Below are 19,013 nucleotides of genomic sequence, written 5' to 3' on the forward strand. Positions count from 1 at the left end.
AGAGTTCCAAGGGCCCTAGGGATTATTAATACCTCTAGGTAACTCATTTCCAAGGGCAGCTACTCAAGCCTTTTGAGTGGAGGTTGTAGGGAAGACGGACCAGTGTTCAGTCAGCCATCATTTCTCAGGATGTCAATCATCCTTCAAGCTGTAAAACCCAGGTAGGTGAATGTTCTCCCTAGTTGTCTGTGACTGTGATAAAATACTCTGACCAAAGGCAACTTCCAGGAGGAAGGGTTTGTTTTAGCTCACCCTTCCAGGTCATAATCAATCACTGAGGAACGTACGGGTTGTAACTCAAGGCCGGAACCACAGAGGACTGCTTGCCTTTAGACTGACTCACAAGATTATGCTTAGGTAGCTCTCTTATCCAGCCCAGGGCCACCTGCCTAGGGATAGTGTGTCCCTCAGGGCTGTACCCACTGACATCAGTTACCAATCAAGACAATTCCCCACAGACACACCCCTAGTCCAATCTCACCTAGGCAACTCCTCCTTGAAGGCTTTCCTCTTAGTGGTCTGTAGACCACTGTGTCAAGCTGATGATGAGAACTAATAAGGTACTAAGCCTCAGATATCCTCACAGGACTCGTATGGCTAAGATTTGTTTACCATAACCTCTCAGATCTAGAAGCTTCTCTAGATTATAGACATCAAAATTAATTTTGAGATAAGTGTTGTACGCACCTGTAATCCCAGCACTCAGGAGAAAGAAGCAGGAGGTTCTTGAGTGAAGGCCAACCTGGGCTATGTAGAGAGACACTGTCTCAGAAAAGAACCTTGTAACCCCAGCACTCAGAAGGCAGGAGTAGGAGGCTCAGGAGCTAAAGGACATTCTGGCTAATATAGACAGTTTGAGACTACCTTGGATATATATGCAAGTACATTTCTTCATGACTTGTTTTATTTTTTTCATATGTGCATTTGTGTATCTGCATGTGGGTCTGTGTATGTAAGTGCTGGTACCTGAAGAGATCAGAAGAGGGCGTACCGTCCCATGGAGCTGGAGTTACAGGACTGACCCACTCCTGTCCTCTCTACAAGTAGAAGTTTCTCTTAACTGCTAAGCCATCTCTCACATCTGTGCTTCCGTCTCTGCTATGAGCCCCCAGAGTTTCTTTTTTTGACTTCTAGGTTTGGTACTAAGAAACTGAGGTCTATTCCCCATGAGTATGGGAGAGCAGGGATGAATATTGAAGATAAGAGTCACACTTTGAAAGTCACACTGTCACCACGGCTCCTTGCCAAGGCCTCGGTTATTCTTCCTGTATCATTTTCCTTGTCTGGAACTAGGAGACTATCCCAGTTTATATATGTCTCCCTCAACAGTGATGTCAGTGTTAACATCATGGTAAACACTTTTGAGAAACATGGTATTACAGACGTGTATGAATGTCAATGTCATCAGTGGAAGCTCAGTCTTGGGACCAGTAGAGGACATCATCATGTATATATATTGTTGTCCTACCTTCTTTTCTTGCCTGCAATCCCCCAGTGAGAGGCTGGGCATGTGGCTTTGTGGTAGAGTGCTGGCCTGATATGTATATGCAAGACCCAGGGTTTCATCCCTAGCAACACATAAAATGAAAAGGAATCAGATGAGGTACCCGTCGACAGCTGGGTGTCATGAGTATCGATGGGATTTATTTCCGGTTTCACTGCCTTTCTTCTGTGGTGTCAGCCTCTGAATGTTAATATTTTAATGTAGATTTGGTGGTTAAGTAAGATATATTTTACATCCTTTCTTATACCTTCCCCCTCCACGTTAGTAGTTTATAGTCAACTCCGAAGTTTGAAAGTAAAATTCTTTTCCTTGACTTCCACACTTGGAAAATATTTATTTCCCCCCTCCCTGCATCTCAATAGTATGCACCATAAACTAACACCGTTCTGTTTATTTACTTCCCTCCTGTTACAGCCGTGATCGATGGTAGGGACAGACGCGTACAGTGGTGGAGGGGTTTTTGCTTTACAGCAACAGGAATACGAGCCCCACAGCCTCTTTTCTGCCTGACAAGTAATGACGCTTCTATTTCAAAACCCACCCCTTCAGAAGGGATGGCGGCTGTGGAGGCTGAAGGACTTGAGGGCCAGTTGAAGCTGACAAAAAGAAGGCCTACTGATCTGGGGTGTTAAAGGTATCGGCCTACACAACAAAGTCCCCAGGACCCAGGAAGAGTGGCTGTCTCCTGGGCTGAAGAAAGTGAGAGGAAGGCACTGGTGGGGACAAAAGGCAGACTGTGGCAAGAGGGGCTTGCAGCTCCTCTTCCTTGCTACTCTTCCACACTCCGGGGCTCTTATTTGACCACTGTAAAAATCAGGTTCTAGCTGGGCAGTGGTGGGGCACGCCTTTAATCCTGGCACTGGGGAGGCAGAGCAGGTGGATCTCTAAGTTCGAGGCCAGCCTGGTCTACTGAGTGAGTTTCAGGACAGTCAGGGCTATACAGAGAAACCCTGTCTTAACTATACATACATACATACATACATACATACATACATACATATATATATGTATGTACATGCAAGTTTTGGACTGGGGATTTGCCTCAATTGATACAGTGCCTGTTGCCACCATGCACAGATCAGCAGTGCTACATAACCCAGGTCTAGGAGCAGGCCTGTAATCCCAGCCCTTGAGAGGTAGTGGGAGATCGGCTCTGTTTAAGGTTATCTTCAGCAATGTAGCAAGTTCAAGGCCACGCTGGGATGTGAGTCCTTGCCTCCCCCACAAATAAAAAAAGATTAAGAAAAGCCAGACTAAGTGGCATCTACCCAAGGCTAGTTGGAGAAGGAACTTCCACAAGTTATTACTTCAGTGCTCTTTTCAAACTGCATAAGTGATTTCAAATTAAAGGCTCAAATAGATTTTTGTAAAGGCTGCCTCTTCCATTAAGTGTATCAGGAACCTCCTAGCATTTCTCTGTTGGGGCCGTGCTTCAAGTTCATCATGTTTCCAAGGCTAAATACAAATCAAATAGATGAATGGAACCTTCTCTATGCAAAAGATCCCCCCCACCCCCCCAAGGCAAGAATCTTTTTATTTATTTATTTATTTTGAATTTGGGGCTTTTTTTTTTTCCCTCCCGAGATAGAGCTTCTCTGTATAGCCCTGGCTGTCTTGGAACTCACTCTGTAGACCAGGCTAGCCTCGAACTCAGAAATCTGCCTGTCTCTGCCTCTCAGAGTGCTGGGATTACAGGCGTGTGCCAGCACCGTCTGGCGGCAGGAATCTTAAAGGAATATTTTTCTATACATATGGCCAAGTTAAGTCTGGTAACTTGTGATACCCACTGAATACCATCTCGAATTTCAAATCATCAGTCATTTAAGTCTCTAGAGTGGTGGTTCTCAGCCTTCCCAGTGCTGCGACCCTTTAATACAGATCCTCTTGTTGTGGTGATTCCTCCGCCATAACATTATTTTCATTGCTACTTCATGACTGTAATTTTGCTACTGTTAAGAATCATAATGTAAGTATCTGTGTTTTCCCATGGTCTTTGGGAGCCCTGTGAAAGGGTTCTTCCACCCACAAGGGTGTCAACCACCCACAGGCTAAGAATGGCTGCTCTCAATGCATTCAGAATTACTGTTTGTTTTGCTTTGATTTTGTTGTTTTGATAAAAGGTCTCATTGTATAATCCAGGCTGGCCTCAAAATCATAATCCTTCTGCCTCAGCTTTCTGAGATAGAAACAATTATTTGACTTTAGCTATATAGTGATGTTTTAGTCAGGGTTTCTATTCCTGCACAAAAATCATGACCAAGAAGCAAGTTGTGGAGGAAAGGGTTTATTCAGCTTACACTTCTGCATTGCTGTTCATCACAAAAAGAAGTCAGGACTGGAACTCAAGCAGATTAGGAAGCAGGAGCTGATGCAGAGGCCATGGAGGGATGTTTCTTACTGGCTTGATTCTCCTGGCTTACTCAGCCTGCTCTCTTATATAACCCAAGAGCACCAGCCCAAAGGTGGTACCACCCACGAGGAGCCCTCCCCTCTTGATCACTAATTGAGAAAATGCCCCACAGCTGGATCTCATGGAGGCACTTCCCCAACTGAAGCTCCTTTCTCTGTGATAACTCCAGCCTGTGTCAAGTTGACACACAAAACCAAGTGAAGAAGATGGCTTTTCCTTTTGCTTGGAAAATTTGACTAAAATTCTTGACTGAAATTTTTGATTTTTTAAAAAACTTTTTGACAATTTCATATATGTATGTATGTATGCATATAAAATATATGTGTGTCATTTTAATCTCCATTACCCTCTCTGATCTCTCTTCCAATCTTATGGGGCCCCTTCTTCACAGCAAGTCCCCCTCCTACTTTTTATGTCAAGTAGCTAGCCTGTGCTACTTTACACTCTAAAAAATAAAATGTATGTTTGTGTTCCTCTGAGTTTAAATATGGCTAACGGCAAGATCATAGATGCAGTTATTTCCTGGAACATTGGTAACTAACCAAAGGCCACTCCACTGGAAAGAATGATTCCCCCATCCCTACCAGTGGTCATAAGCTCTCCTGGAATAATTAATGTAACCATAGAAAGACATTGAAGTCCATGCCTGATCATGTTTGTTTAGTTGATTAGGTCTTGTGTAGTCCAGGCTGGCCCAGAACTCCTCATCTTCCTGTCTCAGCTTGAGTCCAGGGCTTACTCATTGATGGTTTGCCTTTCTCTAAAACTTGCTGTCTTTAGATCTAGCTCAGAGTCTGAAAGTGGTATTGAGAAGCCAGAAATATTTCGTGTATTAAGCTACGGGAATACCAAAGACTTGAAGGCTTCCAGCCTTGGACTGGAAATCTTCCAAAATTGGGTCTGATGTAGTGGTATGTGTCTATAATCCCACCATTGGGAAAAAAGGAGGCAGGGGGATGGCCACTGGAGTACAGACCTGCCTGGGCTACGTAGTGAGGTATTGTCTTAATGAAAGAAAACAAAATGAAGTGTCCAATTAGGAAGACTGGGGAGGGGCCAAATTTCAAAGTCGTACAAGATCTGGGGACCAAGGTCACCCGTGGCGACATAGAGACTCCAGGCCTGCTGGAGCTACAGGCCACCTTCCCTCAAAGTGGGTAGTTAAACCAGTGCATTTCCCCCAGATGTCATTTTGGGGTATTTTCAAGAAAGGTAAAGCTTGAACGAGACCTTTGATTTCCAACATTAGTTTTATTAAAGGGATTATAATATGTTGTTATGTGTGAAGGACCCACCCCCATTTCTTTTTGAAACGTTTAAAAACTTTTTTTTATTACAGTTATTTATTTATTGAATGTATACTCATGGAGATCAGAGGATGACTTACAAAAGTCAGTTCTCGTTTTACACTATGTGGGTCCCCGGTACACAGTTGTGCTTGTCAGGCTTGGTGGCAAATGCTTTTATAATGCTGAGCCAACTTGCTGGCATCTTGGAAAAAAGTTTTTGTTTTTTTTGTTTTTTGTTTTTTTTCATTTATATTAAGAGTTCTGTGATATCAGTGGTGGTAAAGTGACTTCAAAGAGATGAAAGATGTACTTATTATTGGTAATTTATTGATTCATTTCACTAAGACAGGTTTTCACCATGTGCCCTAGTCCATTCTGAAACTCACTCTCTTTTGTCCGAGTACTGGGATTACAGAATTTCAGAGTTGAGGGTGAAGAGATGGCTCAGTAGTTAAGAGTGCTTGTTCTTGATCTTGTCAAGGGCTGGGGTTTGGTTCCTAGCACCCAAATCAGGTCACCTACAGGTCCAGGGCAGCACTGGAACACACACACACACACACACTCAGAAGGTGAGGAAGGAGGGAGAGAGAATCTTACACTTAATTAAAAACGAAAGAAGGGCTGTGTGTTCTGGTAGAAGGTCGGTGGTTCATATGACCGAGGGCCGCATTAATGATTTCATCCATCCATCCATCCATCTCTGCCCCAACCAGCTGAGCTGGCTCCAGGGGCCATCCTGGTGATAGGTGATACAGTTACCATCTATGGAATGAAGCTTTGACTTTGCTTTTCTTGTCTTTACATTTGCTACATGGAAGGGGAAGCCCCTGTCACCACTTGGCGGGTATGAATGTGTACCCAAGTCGGATGGCTTGAGGAATTGTGCAGAGGGAAGGCAGTCCACGTGGCCAGTTTGTGAAGCCTACCGTGATTCGTGGGATGGGGGTTAGATCAAGATCTCTGTCTTCTAGACTCGGGCCCCAACCTCCCCTCCATGTCAGACAATACAAAGATTATGTTGTGTTGTGCACCTACTGTGTGCCCAAGATCTGGACCTTCATCCCCCTCTCAGAACCAGCTCTTTGCACTTGAGACTGGCCTAGAGGCAGTTCTACCCCAAGCTGCGGGCCTAGTAGCCTCTCCTTGGTTTAGCGCAAATCTCGGAAGCTGTAACTGCAAAAGGGACCAGAGCATTGTGGTTCCTGCCCGCAGGGGAAAAGGCGCCACAGGGACCTGGGGCCGGTCTGCTACCGGAGGCGGGATGTAGTGGGAGCCACAGCTGTCAGTGTCGCACCCAGGGACTGCGCCCCCGCGGGGCCAACCGGGCGCCAGGGCGGAGAGGAGGGGCGGCGAGGGGCGGGGCGCGTGGGGCGGGACGGAGGAGGGGCGGTGGCACCGGCTGGCGGCTCCGGCTGGGCGCGCCGAGAAGTCCCGCTCCGAGAGCCGCGAGCGCCAGGAGTAAGGCGCGCTCCGTACAATTCCCGGAGCGAAGTCCAGAGCGCGAGAGCAAGGGTGGGAGAAAGGGGTGTCCCCGCGTCACCACCAGGGACCCCCTTCCCTGCCTCAATCCAGCCCCGGGTAGCCGGTGGCGCTGGCGGCGAGCGGCCGATGGAGTTCACTTGAGCCAGGAACAGGCGGGAGAGGCAGGCCGGAGCGGAGCTAGTCCCGCGCGCCTCGTAGCAGCTTCAACCTCAGCTTTCCGCACCGCAGGCGGGCAACACCCGCGGCAGATCGCGACTCCCGGAGCGTGTCGGTGCCACGCTGCAGCGGGCCCAGGACCCATCAGATCAGCCCGCGGCTGTGCCGTACAGGCGGCACCCGCTGTTGGGGAGCCCGAGGCGGCCGCCGGGGAGCTGCTTTCGCCTCTGCCGCCGTACGCCCTCCTCCTCCTCCTCCCTCTCCCTCCTCCCTCCCTCCGCACATGGTCTCCTTTGTCCTGTCGCCGCCGCAGCCGCCTCGTTCTTAGCTCCGCGCGCCGCGGCAGCGGCTCCCGGGCCGCTGCTCTTCAGTCCTGCCAGGTCCCCAGGGCGCACCAAGTTGAGCCCCTGGTTTAAGCCAGCCGGTTCCCCGCGCGCCCCGCAGGAGCAACCAGGAGAGCGCGCGGGCCGGGCCCCCTCCCCATCTCCCCGCCACCCGCCCCGGACTTGGCTGCGTTGGATATGCGCGCGCGGCGCTGACTCCGGGCTGCCGTGGAGGAGCCGGGTGCTGCTGCTGCTGCTGGCTCTGCTGCCATTGCGGCTCCGGTTCGGATTTGGTTCGCGTGCCTCGGCTTTGAGACTTTGGAGAGGAATTAGCAAAACACACAGACTTGCGGACCTAGCCGGGCCGTCTGGAGTTGGGCGTTTTCTCTGCCTCGGGTTTTGGTTGCTCTCTCTGGGTGGTGTGTAGTGATCTACCCGGAGGGAACCTGAAGGAGGACTCAAACCATGAACTTGGGGTTGACAAGACCGCTGAACCCCTGGCGACCAGGTAACGTTGTCCCCCCACCACCACCACCGTTGGGGGATGGGGTGGGGTGGCTGGCTCGCCCGCCGCCCGCGGTTACGGGGGAGGCGGCAGGGGTCGAGGGGTCTTTTGTTGCGGCCGCAGCCCGGCCGGGGTGGTAACAGAGGCGGGCTGCTGGCGTCTGGCGGGCCCGGCCTTCCTCCCCCACCCCTCCCCCGCTCCCCTTTGTACTTTCCTAGCTCCCTGAGCTGGCTTGGCTCGGCCGGTGAGCCGTGAGCGCCTGCCGGGGGAGGCCCTAGCCAACAGAGGCGATCCCACTTCAGAGAGTGGACCCATAGCTCCCCAGGGAGAGCCACTAGACTCCTAGGCTGGGAATGCCCGCACCCGCTTAGGCTAGGAAGGGCTCCCTGGAGTGGCTCTGCTTGCTGACGGGTCACTGTCCTTGGGCTGAGCTCCGGGTCCCCGCCCTCCCGCTTGTGCGCACGCGGAGCCCGGGGAGCAAAGGAGAGCTAGCTGGTACAGGAACTCACCCGCGCTTAAGTTTCTAAGAGAATTGTCTTAGCACCCTCTTCCTGCGGGTGCGGTTTTGGAGAGCTACCTCAGCGAATTGAGTTTTAAGGGAATTCGGGTATAGCCCCAGACGTCTGGGACCCACCCGTGTGCACGGGAATTTTTTATTTCTTTATTTTTATTCGTTTTCTCCATTAGCCAATGTGTTTGACCTAACTTTTCTTTTCACGCCAGCTACGGCTTCTAGACCATAAAAGTATTGATATAAAAGGCAAATAGTACCCACCCTGCCGTAAAAATACCCCAAAGAGCATGTTTGTCTGGGAATATTAGATTGTGCCTCTAAGTGTATACAACTCATCAAAGCCAATCGAGATGAGGAAACGAGAAATGGCAACTGATGTTAAATTCTGTGCGGCTAAAGGTACAGATTCCTGGAGAGAAGAGGGAAGGCACGGATGCCACTAGATCCACCGCACCTGCAGTCCTTCTTGCTAATTTTTTAAAACAAGGGAAATGATTCAAGTTATAGAGAGAAATGCACTTTTTTTCTTTTAAAAGTAACGAAATGAATATGTCCCCACAAGTAAGGAGTCCAGCGATATGTATAAACGATTTTTAAAAAATGCGCATTCTGTGGAGGTCAGAGGAAAACTTGCAGGAATCAGTTATCACCGCCCACCTTTAAGTGAGTACGGAGGATCGAACTAATAAAGTCTTCGTGCTTGGCACCAAACCCATTTACCTGCTGAGCCATCACACCCACACTGTACGAATGTTTCTTAAAAGTGTTGAGTGAAGGAAAGTTACTTGAGGACGGTCGAAGCAGCTAAATGGAATTTGCACCTATCAAGACTTTGCCTGGGAGACTCACTAGAAGAATTTGGATAAAGGTGGTCCACGAGGCCAGACGGAAGAACGAGGGACCTTTTTATTTTATTTTTTTAACCAAGGAACAGAGACACATGTACCTTTGGTGTTTTTGCCTTTCCAAAGGAGGCCTTTTTGAGACACCCCCTTACTGTAACCAAGGTGAGGGAGACCTGAGACAATTCAACACTTTGTGATTGATGTCAGTAAACTGAAGGGCTCAAAAAGCTTCCATTAGAAGGCATTGCTCCAAGTGTCTTGAATCTCCGTCAGACATATTTCCTTGACAACCGTTGGTCACAGAATCATCAGGTCCTCAGGGTCACTTCGTTATCTCCTTGAGAGTATACTCAGAGCCTAGTGGACTCACAAAGGTGACAGAATCAGAGGGGCTGCCACCTACAGCCTAATCCATTTATGGCTCCCAAACCTAGAGCAACAGAAAACGCAACCTTAACCAGTTGCTTCTTTCTCCCTCTCTGTTCTTGCCGGTTTGGAAGAGCAGTGATTTTTTTAAAACCTATTTCTTTAGACCTGTTATACTCACTATATAGAAAATCCCAACATTTTAGTTGGGAACAGTTATTTTAGTTCTGTAAAATAATAGAAGAAACAGAGTATTGCTCTCGTGTGCATGTATGTAGTTTTTTTTTCTTTCAAACAATATTAACTCCATTTTAATTTTGAAGCCGTGGCTTGATAATGACTATTCTACGAGCATTTCACACCATTTAAGGATGAAAACTCTTCGAATTGCCAAGTTTTAGACTGCAAAAACTTATAAGCATAGAAATCTCATTATTATTTGGGAATAGTAACACCTCCGGTGCCACTGAAACATTGTGTCCTTTTTTAGATTTCATGAGTCTCTGTGTATGTAGCACAGATCAGAGAGGCTTTGTAACTTAATATTCTTGAACTGTTTAATGCTGAACACCCTCCACAGGACCTTCTTTGTGGCTGGTTTTTATGAAATGCTACTATAATAATATAATTTTGTTTAGTGTTACTTGTGATGTCAGGAAAAGCACTGTGTATATTTTATTCCTACGGAAGCAGAGGGGGGTATCTCTGTAGGATTTTTCACAAGTGAATGCAACTGAATACTTATTTTGTATATTTTTGCTCTTGATCCTATTTAATCCTCTGAACCACCCGATAGAAGGAAGATTAGAATAAAATAAATGAGAGCTGGCCATAATAAAAATTGGCTAGGTCTTTTTATATCCCTAGCCTTGTGAACTGGAACATTTCCCTCAGTTCTACGCAGAAATATTTCATCTCCATCAATGTACCATTGAAAGGCTACATAGAATATCTTCTTTGTCCCCCCAAACCCTGCCCAAGCTCCTTACCCCTAGTCCCTGTATTTCTTTCTTCCATATTTATTGAACATTCTGTGCCTTGCTTTGTGAAATGTATGCATCTTGGTATAAAACATGGAAGATGAGAGTTTTCTCAGAAGGGTCACAGGTCAAACAGAGCATGAGTGTCGGTTGACCATTGACAAATCGAAGAGGAATCTTCAAATGAGAGGAGTGAGCTTTCCTCATTTTCCCTGTTTTCTGAGTCCTAGAAAGAAGCAGTAAATCTTCGCTATTACCGGCTCTTTCCAGAAACCAGCTCACCATCTATTCCCTAGAACATTAGTATATAATTTAAACTGACTTTTTATAGTCTTGTTGTTAAAAGAGGCGTATTGCCATCCCTCACACCAGTATAATAACTAGCTGACGTGACACCTGAAAAGCGTGAAAGGAGGTAACATTGGTGGCAGGATAGCCAGGTTTTACGTAGGGGCAGCTCATCTAAAACACTGAGTTTGACCCTGGGGATCATCAAATACATCTTTAAAATCAAATTAATTTCTGGATATCCTGGTTGACACTTTCGTGAGGAAAAGCTTAATGTCAAAAAATACACGTTTCTGATTTGTGTAAGAAAATTGAAAAACAAAATCTGGTGGCCAGAATTAAAAAAAAAATTTAAAAATTAAAAATAATGATCTGTCAACAGAATTGGAAAATCATTTTGTGAGTAACTAAATTGTCTTGTGGACCATTTCGTAGAAATATGTTTTGCATAGATAATATGTCTAATAAGGACACATTTTGAAAATCAGATTTCTTTTTCTTCCTTCCCCCAGCAAATAGCTGCAGTGCAGGCCTTTCTCCAACAGTCAACCAGCACCACCTGATGGAGGATTGGGGGAAATTACTGACTCTTACATTTTTCCTAAAATATAGTCAATTGATTTAAAATTATAGCAGCCGACGATGCTTTGGTTGATGATCTTCACTGACAGTCTTAACGCTTTCCCTCCCCTTCTTGTTTTGCAGGCTTCTGATGCTAGCTCTGAAAAACTCTTCAACACTGTTCTCGTAAACAAAGGTAAGACCCGTTTATTATTCTAAAGGATGGCTTTAAAAAAATATATGCATCTCATTGTCATTGTCCAAGAAGAAAGAGAAAGGAGAACCCATGTGCTCTTTTTGTCTTAGCATTTTTGTGGTTTTGCTCCACTGTGGGGTCTGGTTATTGGTGCAGAAGGAAAAAAATGTTCAGTTTTGAAAGAATTTCCTGATTCCTCATTTACATTGGCCAGTGGCGTTAATTTTGTGTAGGATGCTGCGACAGAGAAGAACGGTTTTATGAGAAGAACGGTTTTACAGTGTCTTGATTGTTAGTTATCAACTTCCCGGAGCACTATAAATAGTGTGTGTGTGTGCCTCAGACAGTAATAACCAATGGGGTATTTAATATTCACGGCATTATAGCCATAAACCAAGTCTTCTGCTCTGGGCTCTCTGTAAAGTTAATAAAGGAGAAAGAGGGCAGAATTTAAATACGCACTTCTCCATTTATTTCTTCCAAACCTCAGTCCATAGGGTAAGAGAGGCTAATGACGCCAAGGTACATTCAGAGAAGGCTCCCCCTGAATTGCTGTCCGTACGTAGGTTTCTCAGAAGTCTTCATTTGCAGGAGTATCCTTGGACATAATGAAATTTAGGGGAGTTTCTGTGCACTGGCTTCAAAAGGTGTGTTATCTGAAAGGTACAAATTATATCAGCCCATCTTTCCTTCCCACTATAGAACCCAACTCAGGGGTTTGCAGGATAATTGCTAAATAAAGATGTGCTAGCCTGTGGTAACCTCTGCCCCTCCAAAGATGTGCAGAAGCACTGGCCCAGCACTGGACTCAGTGTTAGATACCCATGGGGGGGGGGGCGAAACGGAAGAATATTCTTTTTGCTCTCTAGTTAATGAGACATTTCCATGTGCAGTTACTTTATGCCCTCCAATTATTTTGAACTTGAACCTACCTACCTTGACTTTAAATAGTATCTTATATTTAAAGTTATCCTCAAGGTCTGTATGCTTATATGTTTGCTAGGACTCCCAGAATTAACGTCATATTGAATATGATCTTGTATTTTAATTGCCTGATATGATTCCAGCTTTATATTTCATCATATTTTTTAATGGCCTAAGAAGTTTGTATAAATTTGTAGTCCATAATGCTAAAAAAACAAACAAACAAAAAAAACAAAAAACCCAGTAAAAGCTGATGTGGGTGGTTGGCATACATCTCCCTCAAGGGTAGGAATGTATGATTGTTTTCTGCTCCTCTTACTGTGAGGAGAGAGAATCAATGGGCCTTGGAGGTGTCCTTGGTAAAAAAGGAAGTTAACAGGAGAGGAAACTGAGTCATGACAGGTCCCTACCCAAAGCAGTTTCCACAACTCGCTGACCCCCTCAACCCAACACACCACCTGCTGCCTGGGACTGCATCTTTCTTGTGTTAAGTTGCTATGGCCCTGTCTAAGTTGTCTCTGGGTTGGCACTAATTGCGACCAGAGGAGCAGAACAGACTGATGGCTGAAGAGCTTTTTCTCTCATTCCTTCCTGCCTGCCTCTTCTCTTTCTCCCGTCCCACCCCCACCCTTCAAGTCTCCAGTCCAACACTTCCCACATTCTTGTTTTTGTTTACTTACACTGAGTGATGTGTGGCATCTATTTGGCTGTGAACAGCCATGCCCCTGACTGGGTGCCTTTCTTCTTTGCTGCTTTTCTGAGAGTAGTGAGGGGTGATTTCAGTTGCCTTGAAAGGATTAAGGTTTCTTTGTGTATACTAAAAATCAACACAGGCTTTTCTCCTAAGCTTTGCTTGGGAAACGTACACAAATAAGCATTTTAGTTGATGAGGGATTATTCCTTCGCCCCTTATTTCCATCAGAATGGCCTTTCTTCCCTCCCCTGGAGTTTCCCCTTAATGCCTTATGCTAATTCCTGTTGGTAACATGAATGACAAGCGGCTGAATTAGTGTGCAAGTACAGGTGTTACTGAAGTAGACTGCCTGGGACTCACAGCCCCTCCTCCCAGGAGAAAGAGATTGAGGGTCCCTGGGAAGTGCAGACAGCATCAGGATAGTTTTGTTAAGGGTCATTTGTATTCAGACTGCTAAATATTGGAAAACAACTACCAAAAATGGAGGGGATCATTGTGTAACATTATTGTAGGTTACTCCTGAGAGACAGGGGCAGTGAGCCTCAGTGTGTTTTGGTGTCTCTTTACTCCTGATAGTAGCTGCAGTATTTTCTGGATATAGGGTTGACAGGTCCTTCAGCTGTCATTGTCTCTCACATCACATTGAGTTACTATGAAAAGTCTGTTTGCTTGCCTAAAAGTCAGTCAGTGCGAGCATGTCTGTCTGTCTATCTGTCTTACCTATCCACACACATATAGTGAATATAATATATATGATATGCATATTATATATATAACATGCACACATACATATATGTCTATGCATGCATATATGCATGCATATATATACACACATACACATAAATGCACATACATTGTTTTAAAGCTTTGCAAGAAAGGACAGGTTTACATCAGGTAGCAGACACAGTTGAGAAATTCTTCAAGGCTATCTTTTACTGAACAGTTTTAACAAGATCATTAGGTGGTCCCACCTTGGCACAGTTCAGAGCCAGATGTTCAAGACCACATATCATCCCCTCTCCTTTGCAGGAGGAGCCTGGCAATCTTTCTGGTGTCAGGCTTAGCCGGGAAGGTTATGCCTCCGATCCTGGTGGTCTGGTGGGTGTGCAGATTTGGTCCATAAAATTTCACTGTTGGATAGCAGTGCAAAACTCACAAGCTGATTGGGGCATGGGCTCAGGACTTGGCAGCTTCGCTGTTGGCCTGCTCAGCTTGGAGACAGAGCCCCAGGCTGTAACAGCAAGGGGCCGTGGCTCAGGTCCATCACTCTGCTTGTGAGCTTGAACAAGCCATTTAGCCTCTGCAGGTCAGAATTTTCAATCCTAAGTAAACCTCATTCTGGGCCAGCATCTCCAGTTGGGATAAAACCGTTAATTGGCAAGAGGCATGGGTTGGAACAGACAGGGCTATGATGAATATGTTTTCTGAACTTTCCAATTGATTTTTATTTAAATGTTCCTGTGTTGTAGACTCAATCCAATTGAGTAGAGTAAGACCCGAATAGGTGTTCCAAAATGTTGCTTCTTTTGATGCCTTTTATTTCCAGTTTTACAACGAGTTAATCAGGTGGCGTGTGCTTGCTTATATGCACAGCATACCCAATGAGGGGAGCCTTTCAAGAGGAGCATGGAGTTTGAGCCTGCAAATTGGAGGGATTATAGCTGTAGACTTTAAAAAAAAAAAAGGCTCAACTTTAATCAAGGTCATGGCTGCCTTATCTAATCTCGATGTGTTTAAATGTTTACAGGATGTTCATGTGAATTTTATGAATCCTTCTGTCTTTGTGATTCAACCATCTGCCAAAGGAAAAATTAGCTTTCCCACTGAGACAGAAGCAGAGAGAGACTGACTGACTTATTGCCCCTGTGTTGGGAACTGAACAGCTATGGGAGCAATAGGGTCTGTAATTCCCCAGTTTCTGGAGCACATTTTGCATCTAAGGGAGCTTCTAAAAGCTGGGGAGATGACTCAGGAGATAAAGCTCTTACCTTGCAAGTATGAAGAACTTGAATTTGGAGCCCTAGAACCTTAAAAGCCAGATAGAGTGACCCAACTCCTGCAATACCAGCAGTGGGGAGGCTGCGATCCCGGCAGGGAGATCCTTGGGGATCCCAGCTTCCCTATCTCAAAAAACAAAACCAAGGGCCTGTGAGATGACTCCGTGGGTAAAAGCACTTTCCATTCAGGTCTAGCAACCTGAAATCAAATGCCTCGGTTCCATGTAAAGGTTGTCGTGGAGAACCAGTTACCTAAAGTGGTCCTCTGACCTCTCTGTTTGCCATGGCACACTCACATGTGCTCAGAAGCACACACAGCATCCCCACAGTAACAACAATAAAGTAGATAGACATTGAGGAAGGCACCTGATAGCAACTTTAAGTCTCCAGACACATGCAAATATGTACACACATATACACAGGACACACACACACACACAACTCAGGAATTTTGTAGTTAATTCAGTCTGGCCAATATTTATTACCTTTTAAAAAAAAAAAAGGATTTACTTTTTAATTATCTGTGTATGGTTTATGCACATGGGTGCAGTGCCCAAAGAGGCCTTAAGAGGGCACCAGATCACCCGAAGGTAAAGTTAGTTACAGGTCATTTAGACCTGCCTCAGGTGGGTTCTGGGGCTCGAACTCAGGCCCTCTAAAGAGCTGTATGCACTGTTGAGCCACCTCTCCATTCCCTATGGTCCTTTCTCACTTCCCATAGATCCTCCTTGGCAGTTCGGCCTCTCAGGTGTGTAGGCACGTACACACACATGCATCCTGTCAAGACAGCTAATCTCCTATAAAGCCCGTAGGTTGCTATAGAGCCGAGCTCCTAGAGGAGGAAAGGGAACCATGAAGGCAAGGAAGGAGAACTGACAATTCCCGTCTGCTTCCTATGTGCCTGGTCCTGTCTCAGCTGGGAGAGGAGAGCAGCCACCTCAGAGTCCCCTTCCCAGGATTCCTCTCGAAGCCAAGCGGGCTGTAGGGAAAAGATGCGAGAAGTGTGTTTGACCTGGTGACTCCCTCACCCTCCTTTCCACCTTTGTCCCCGCATCATTAACTTCTCCTGGGGTGACGTGACTGAAGGTTTGTCTACACTAGATGGGGCACCAACCACTGACCAAAGTCATGGATGATTTCACCAAAGTCCCACTTGGGGAACTGATTAGCATACTGGCCTTACTTACAAAGCACAGGTGAGGGTTTATTTACAGGGATGTATGTAACCCTCCAAAGCAGCTACGTCTCCACAAAGTCCCACCCCATCGTGGATGATGGCTTTGTGGAAGCTGCATTGTGGAGTCTACTTCCTGTATACTCTAGAATCTTCCATGATGCCTTGCAGCTGAGGGGAGGGAATGAAGGAGTAATGGCTAAACTGTGGGATGAGGTCCTTTGACCCTCCTCTCCTCCTTCTGTTGAGAGTATTAACAGCTTTTTTTTTTTTTTACAATTACCATAAGGCCTAACTACTACTGTATGTTGTTCTGCTCAGCAAGTTGCCATGACTGCCAGACCAAAAGTACTCTCTACTCCAAACTGGATGTGGAATGATCCTGTTCTATCTGGAGGATTTTTTGCTTGTTTGTTTGTTTTGTTTTGCTTTGTTTTTGTTTTCGATTTGGGTTTGCCATAATACAACAGTTCCACCATGTAGGCTTATATCTTGCTATGGAATATCCCCTGAGCTTGTTTAAAGAGAAGCAGAGGCTCTCTAAAGGGTATCTGCAAGGGTGGTGATGGGGAATAATCTAGAGAGGCTAGAAGAAGCCTTTGAATCCCGTGGTGAACACTGTGTGTCTTTAGGAAAGTGAAGGAGCAGGCACCATCATCTGTTATTGAGACAGACTCCCACTTCATCTCCAAGACCAACCATGGAGAATTCTCATGGCCATAGTGTATCAAGTAGAACGCATGCCCACCCTGAGCTCCTGGTGACTTCATCAAGGTTTTCCCCTGCTGATTATAAACATACTTGGGCTTGGGATGGGGGCACAGGGGTGTGGATAGATGGAAACAGAATTGCCAGTGGGACACAGGATTAAGCTCTGTAGTGGTTTAAATGAGAAGTGCCCTCATTTTAATACTTGGTCCCCAGTTGGTTGCACTCTTTAGGGAGACATAAGGGGTGTGGTCTTGTTACAGGAACTATGTCACTGGGGGCCTTTGAGATTAAAACCCTAGTGCCACTTCTAGTTAGGGCTGTATTGTCTGAAGCTTGTGGCAAAGGATGTGATCTCTCCGCTTCCTGCTTAGGTCACCGAGCCAGCTGCTTACAGCCATGCCTCTGCACCCAGGATGATTCTCATCCTTCTAGAACCTGAAACCCAAATAAACTCTTCTGTAAATGGCCTTGGTCATGTTGTTTTATCAAAGCAACCGACAAGTGACTAATACAGGTTTGCTGAGTGTTTGGGTAGTATGCTTTTTATCAACATCACTGCCTGAGGATCTGAGGAGATGATGAGATGAGAAACTGGCTACCCAAACATATAGCTGGGGTGTGGAGGGCGTGGCTTAGTGGGAGCAGTGCTTAGGGGAAGCCCTGGTTTCTCTGCATGGCTCTGCATAAACCAGATGTGGTGGTACACATCTGCAATCCCAGGCCTCTAGAGGTGGTCGAGGTAGGAGGATCAGAAGTCCAAGGTCATCTTCTGCAAATATGAGTTACACAGTGAGATCAAAGCCGGCCAGAGGTCCTGTCTTAAAAACAGAAAAACAAAGGTATTGCAAGCATCCTCATGTCTACTAACATGTTTAATAGCAACAATGTCAACTGTATTTGCTAGCTTTGAAGGCAAAGGATTTCTTGGTTTGAATACAAAGAAGGTAACATTGAATACAAAAAAGGCAACGTTGTCTCTTGAGAAAAGTCCCTCTTCTAAAGTATTTCCACACCTAAAAATAATGCAGTTGACTGTGGTATAGCTTAAGGAAAGGAAATGTGGTTTAAATTTAATATTCCTTTATATGAACACAAGGAGCCCATTTTATAGCCTCTTGTGGTGTCTTCAGTTTCAAGTAAGGAAGACTGTCGTGTCAAGCCTAGACCTGATACTTGTCACAGGAAACTGAGCCAGTTTTAGCCTCTGTAAATTAGTTTTGTTTTTATCCCAGATAAGGAGAAGGTAGAATATTGTTCATTTTTTTATTTTTCTCCCTCTGGGAGTGTGTGTGTGTGTGTGTGCTGCTTCAGAGCTGGCTTTCTTGGGGTTTTGAGAGATAGAAATGTCTTCATGTGGAGAATTAAATAGTGTTGAAGGGTAATTGGTGCTTGATGTGAGACAAAGGAGTTAGAAGTAGTTCCTTTTTCTCCCACAAATAGCACGCAATCAGGCCCCCTTTGTCATGGAAATTGGCCTTCCTATGGAAATCTGACTCTCACATACAGAAGCTGTTGTATAGAATTATTCCTGGAGAATTCTGGGAAACAGATGCCTTGTCCTATGAGTGTAAAATTACCCGGCAGAGACCAGAAATAATCCACGTGGTGAGAAAGTGCTTCTCTCTAGATGTACAAGTATGTGTACACATGTGGAAGCCAGATGTCCTTGCTGACTAGTGTTCCTTGACCATTTTTTAAAAAGATTTATTTATTTATTATATGTAAGTACACTGTAGCTGTCTTTAGACACCCCAGAAGAGGGAGTCAGATCTCGTTACAGATGGTTGTGAGCCACCACCATGTGGTTGCTGGGATTTGAATGTAAGACCTTCAGAAGAGCAGTCAGCGCTCTTAACCTCTGAGCCATCTCTCCAGCCTTCGTTGACCATTTTTTTACCTTATTGTGTAAGGTCAGCTTTCTTTCTCCCTGACACTGGAGCTCAGATTAGGCTAGTTGGTGGGGACCCTCTTCTGTCTTCATTTTCCTAGTGCTGGGATTACAGGTGTGCATGTGGGCTGCTAGGAATTTTATTGTTTTTTTGTGGATGCTGGGGATGAAACTTAGGTTCTCCTACCTAAGCACTTTAGCTACAG

At 45.6% G+C, this 19,013-nt stretch overlaps 1 protein-coding gene across 2 annotated transcripts in view; it reads left to right on the forward strand.

Moving 5' to 3' along the window:
* Window positions 1–19,013, forward strand: part of Auts2 (activator of transcription and developmental regulator AUTS2) — a 1,104,996-nt gene that overhangs the window by 1,001,167 nt on the left and 84,816 nt on the right. For both annotated transcript variants that reach the window (XM_052168633.1, XM_052168634.1), the window contains exon 6: window positions 11,368–11,419. In XM_052168633.1, coding sequence (XP_052024593.1) covers window positions 11,368–11,419 — 52 coding nt within the window. The remainder of the gene's footprint in view (window positions 1–11,367; window positions 11,420–19,013) is intronic.

This window comes from Apodemus sylvaticus, chromosome 22, assembly GCF_947179515.1.
Source record: "Apodemus sylvaticus chromosome 22, mApoSyl1.1, whole genome shotgun sequence".
NCBI classification, from domain to species: domain Eukaryota; kingdom Metazoa; phylum Chordata; class Mammalia; order Rodentia; family Muridae; genus Apodemus; species Apodemus sylvaticus.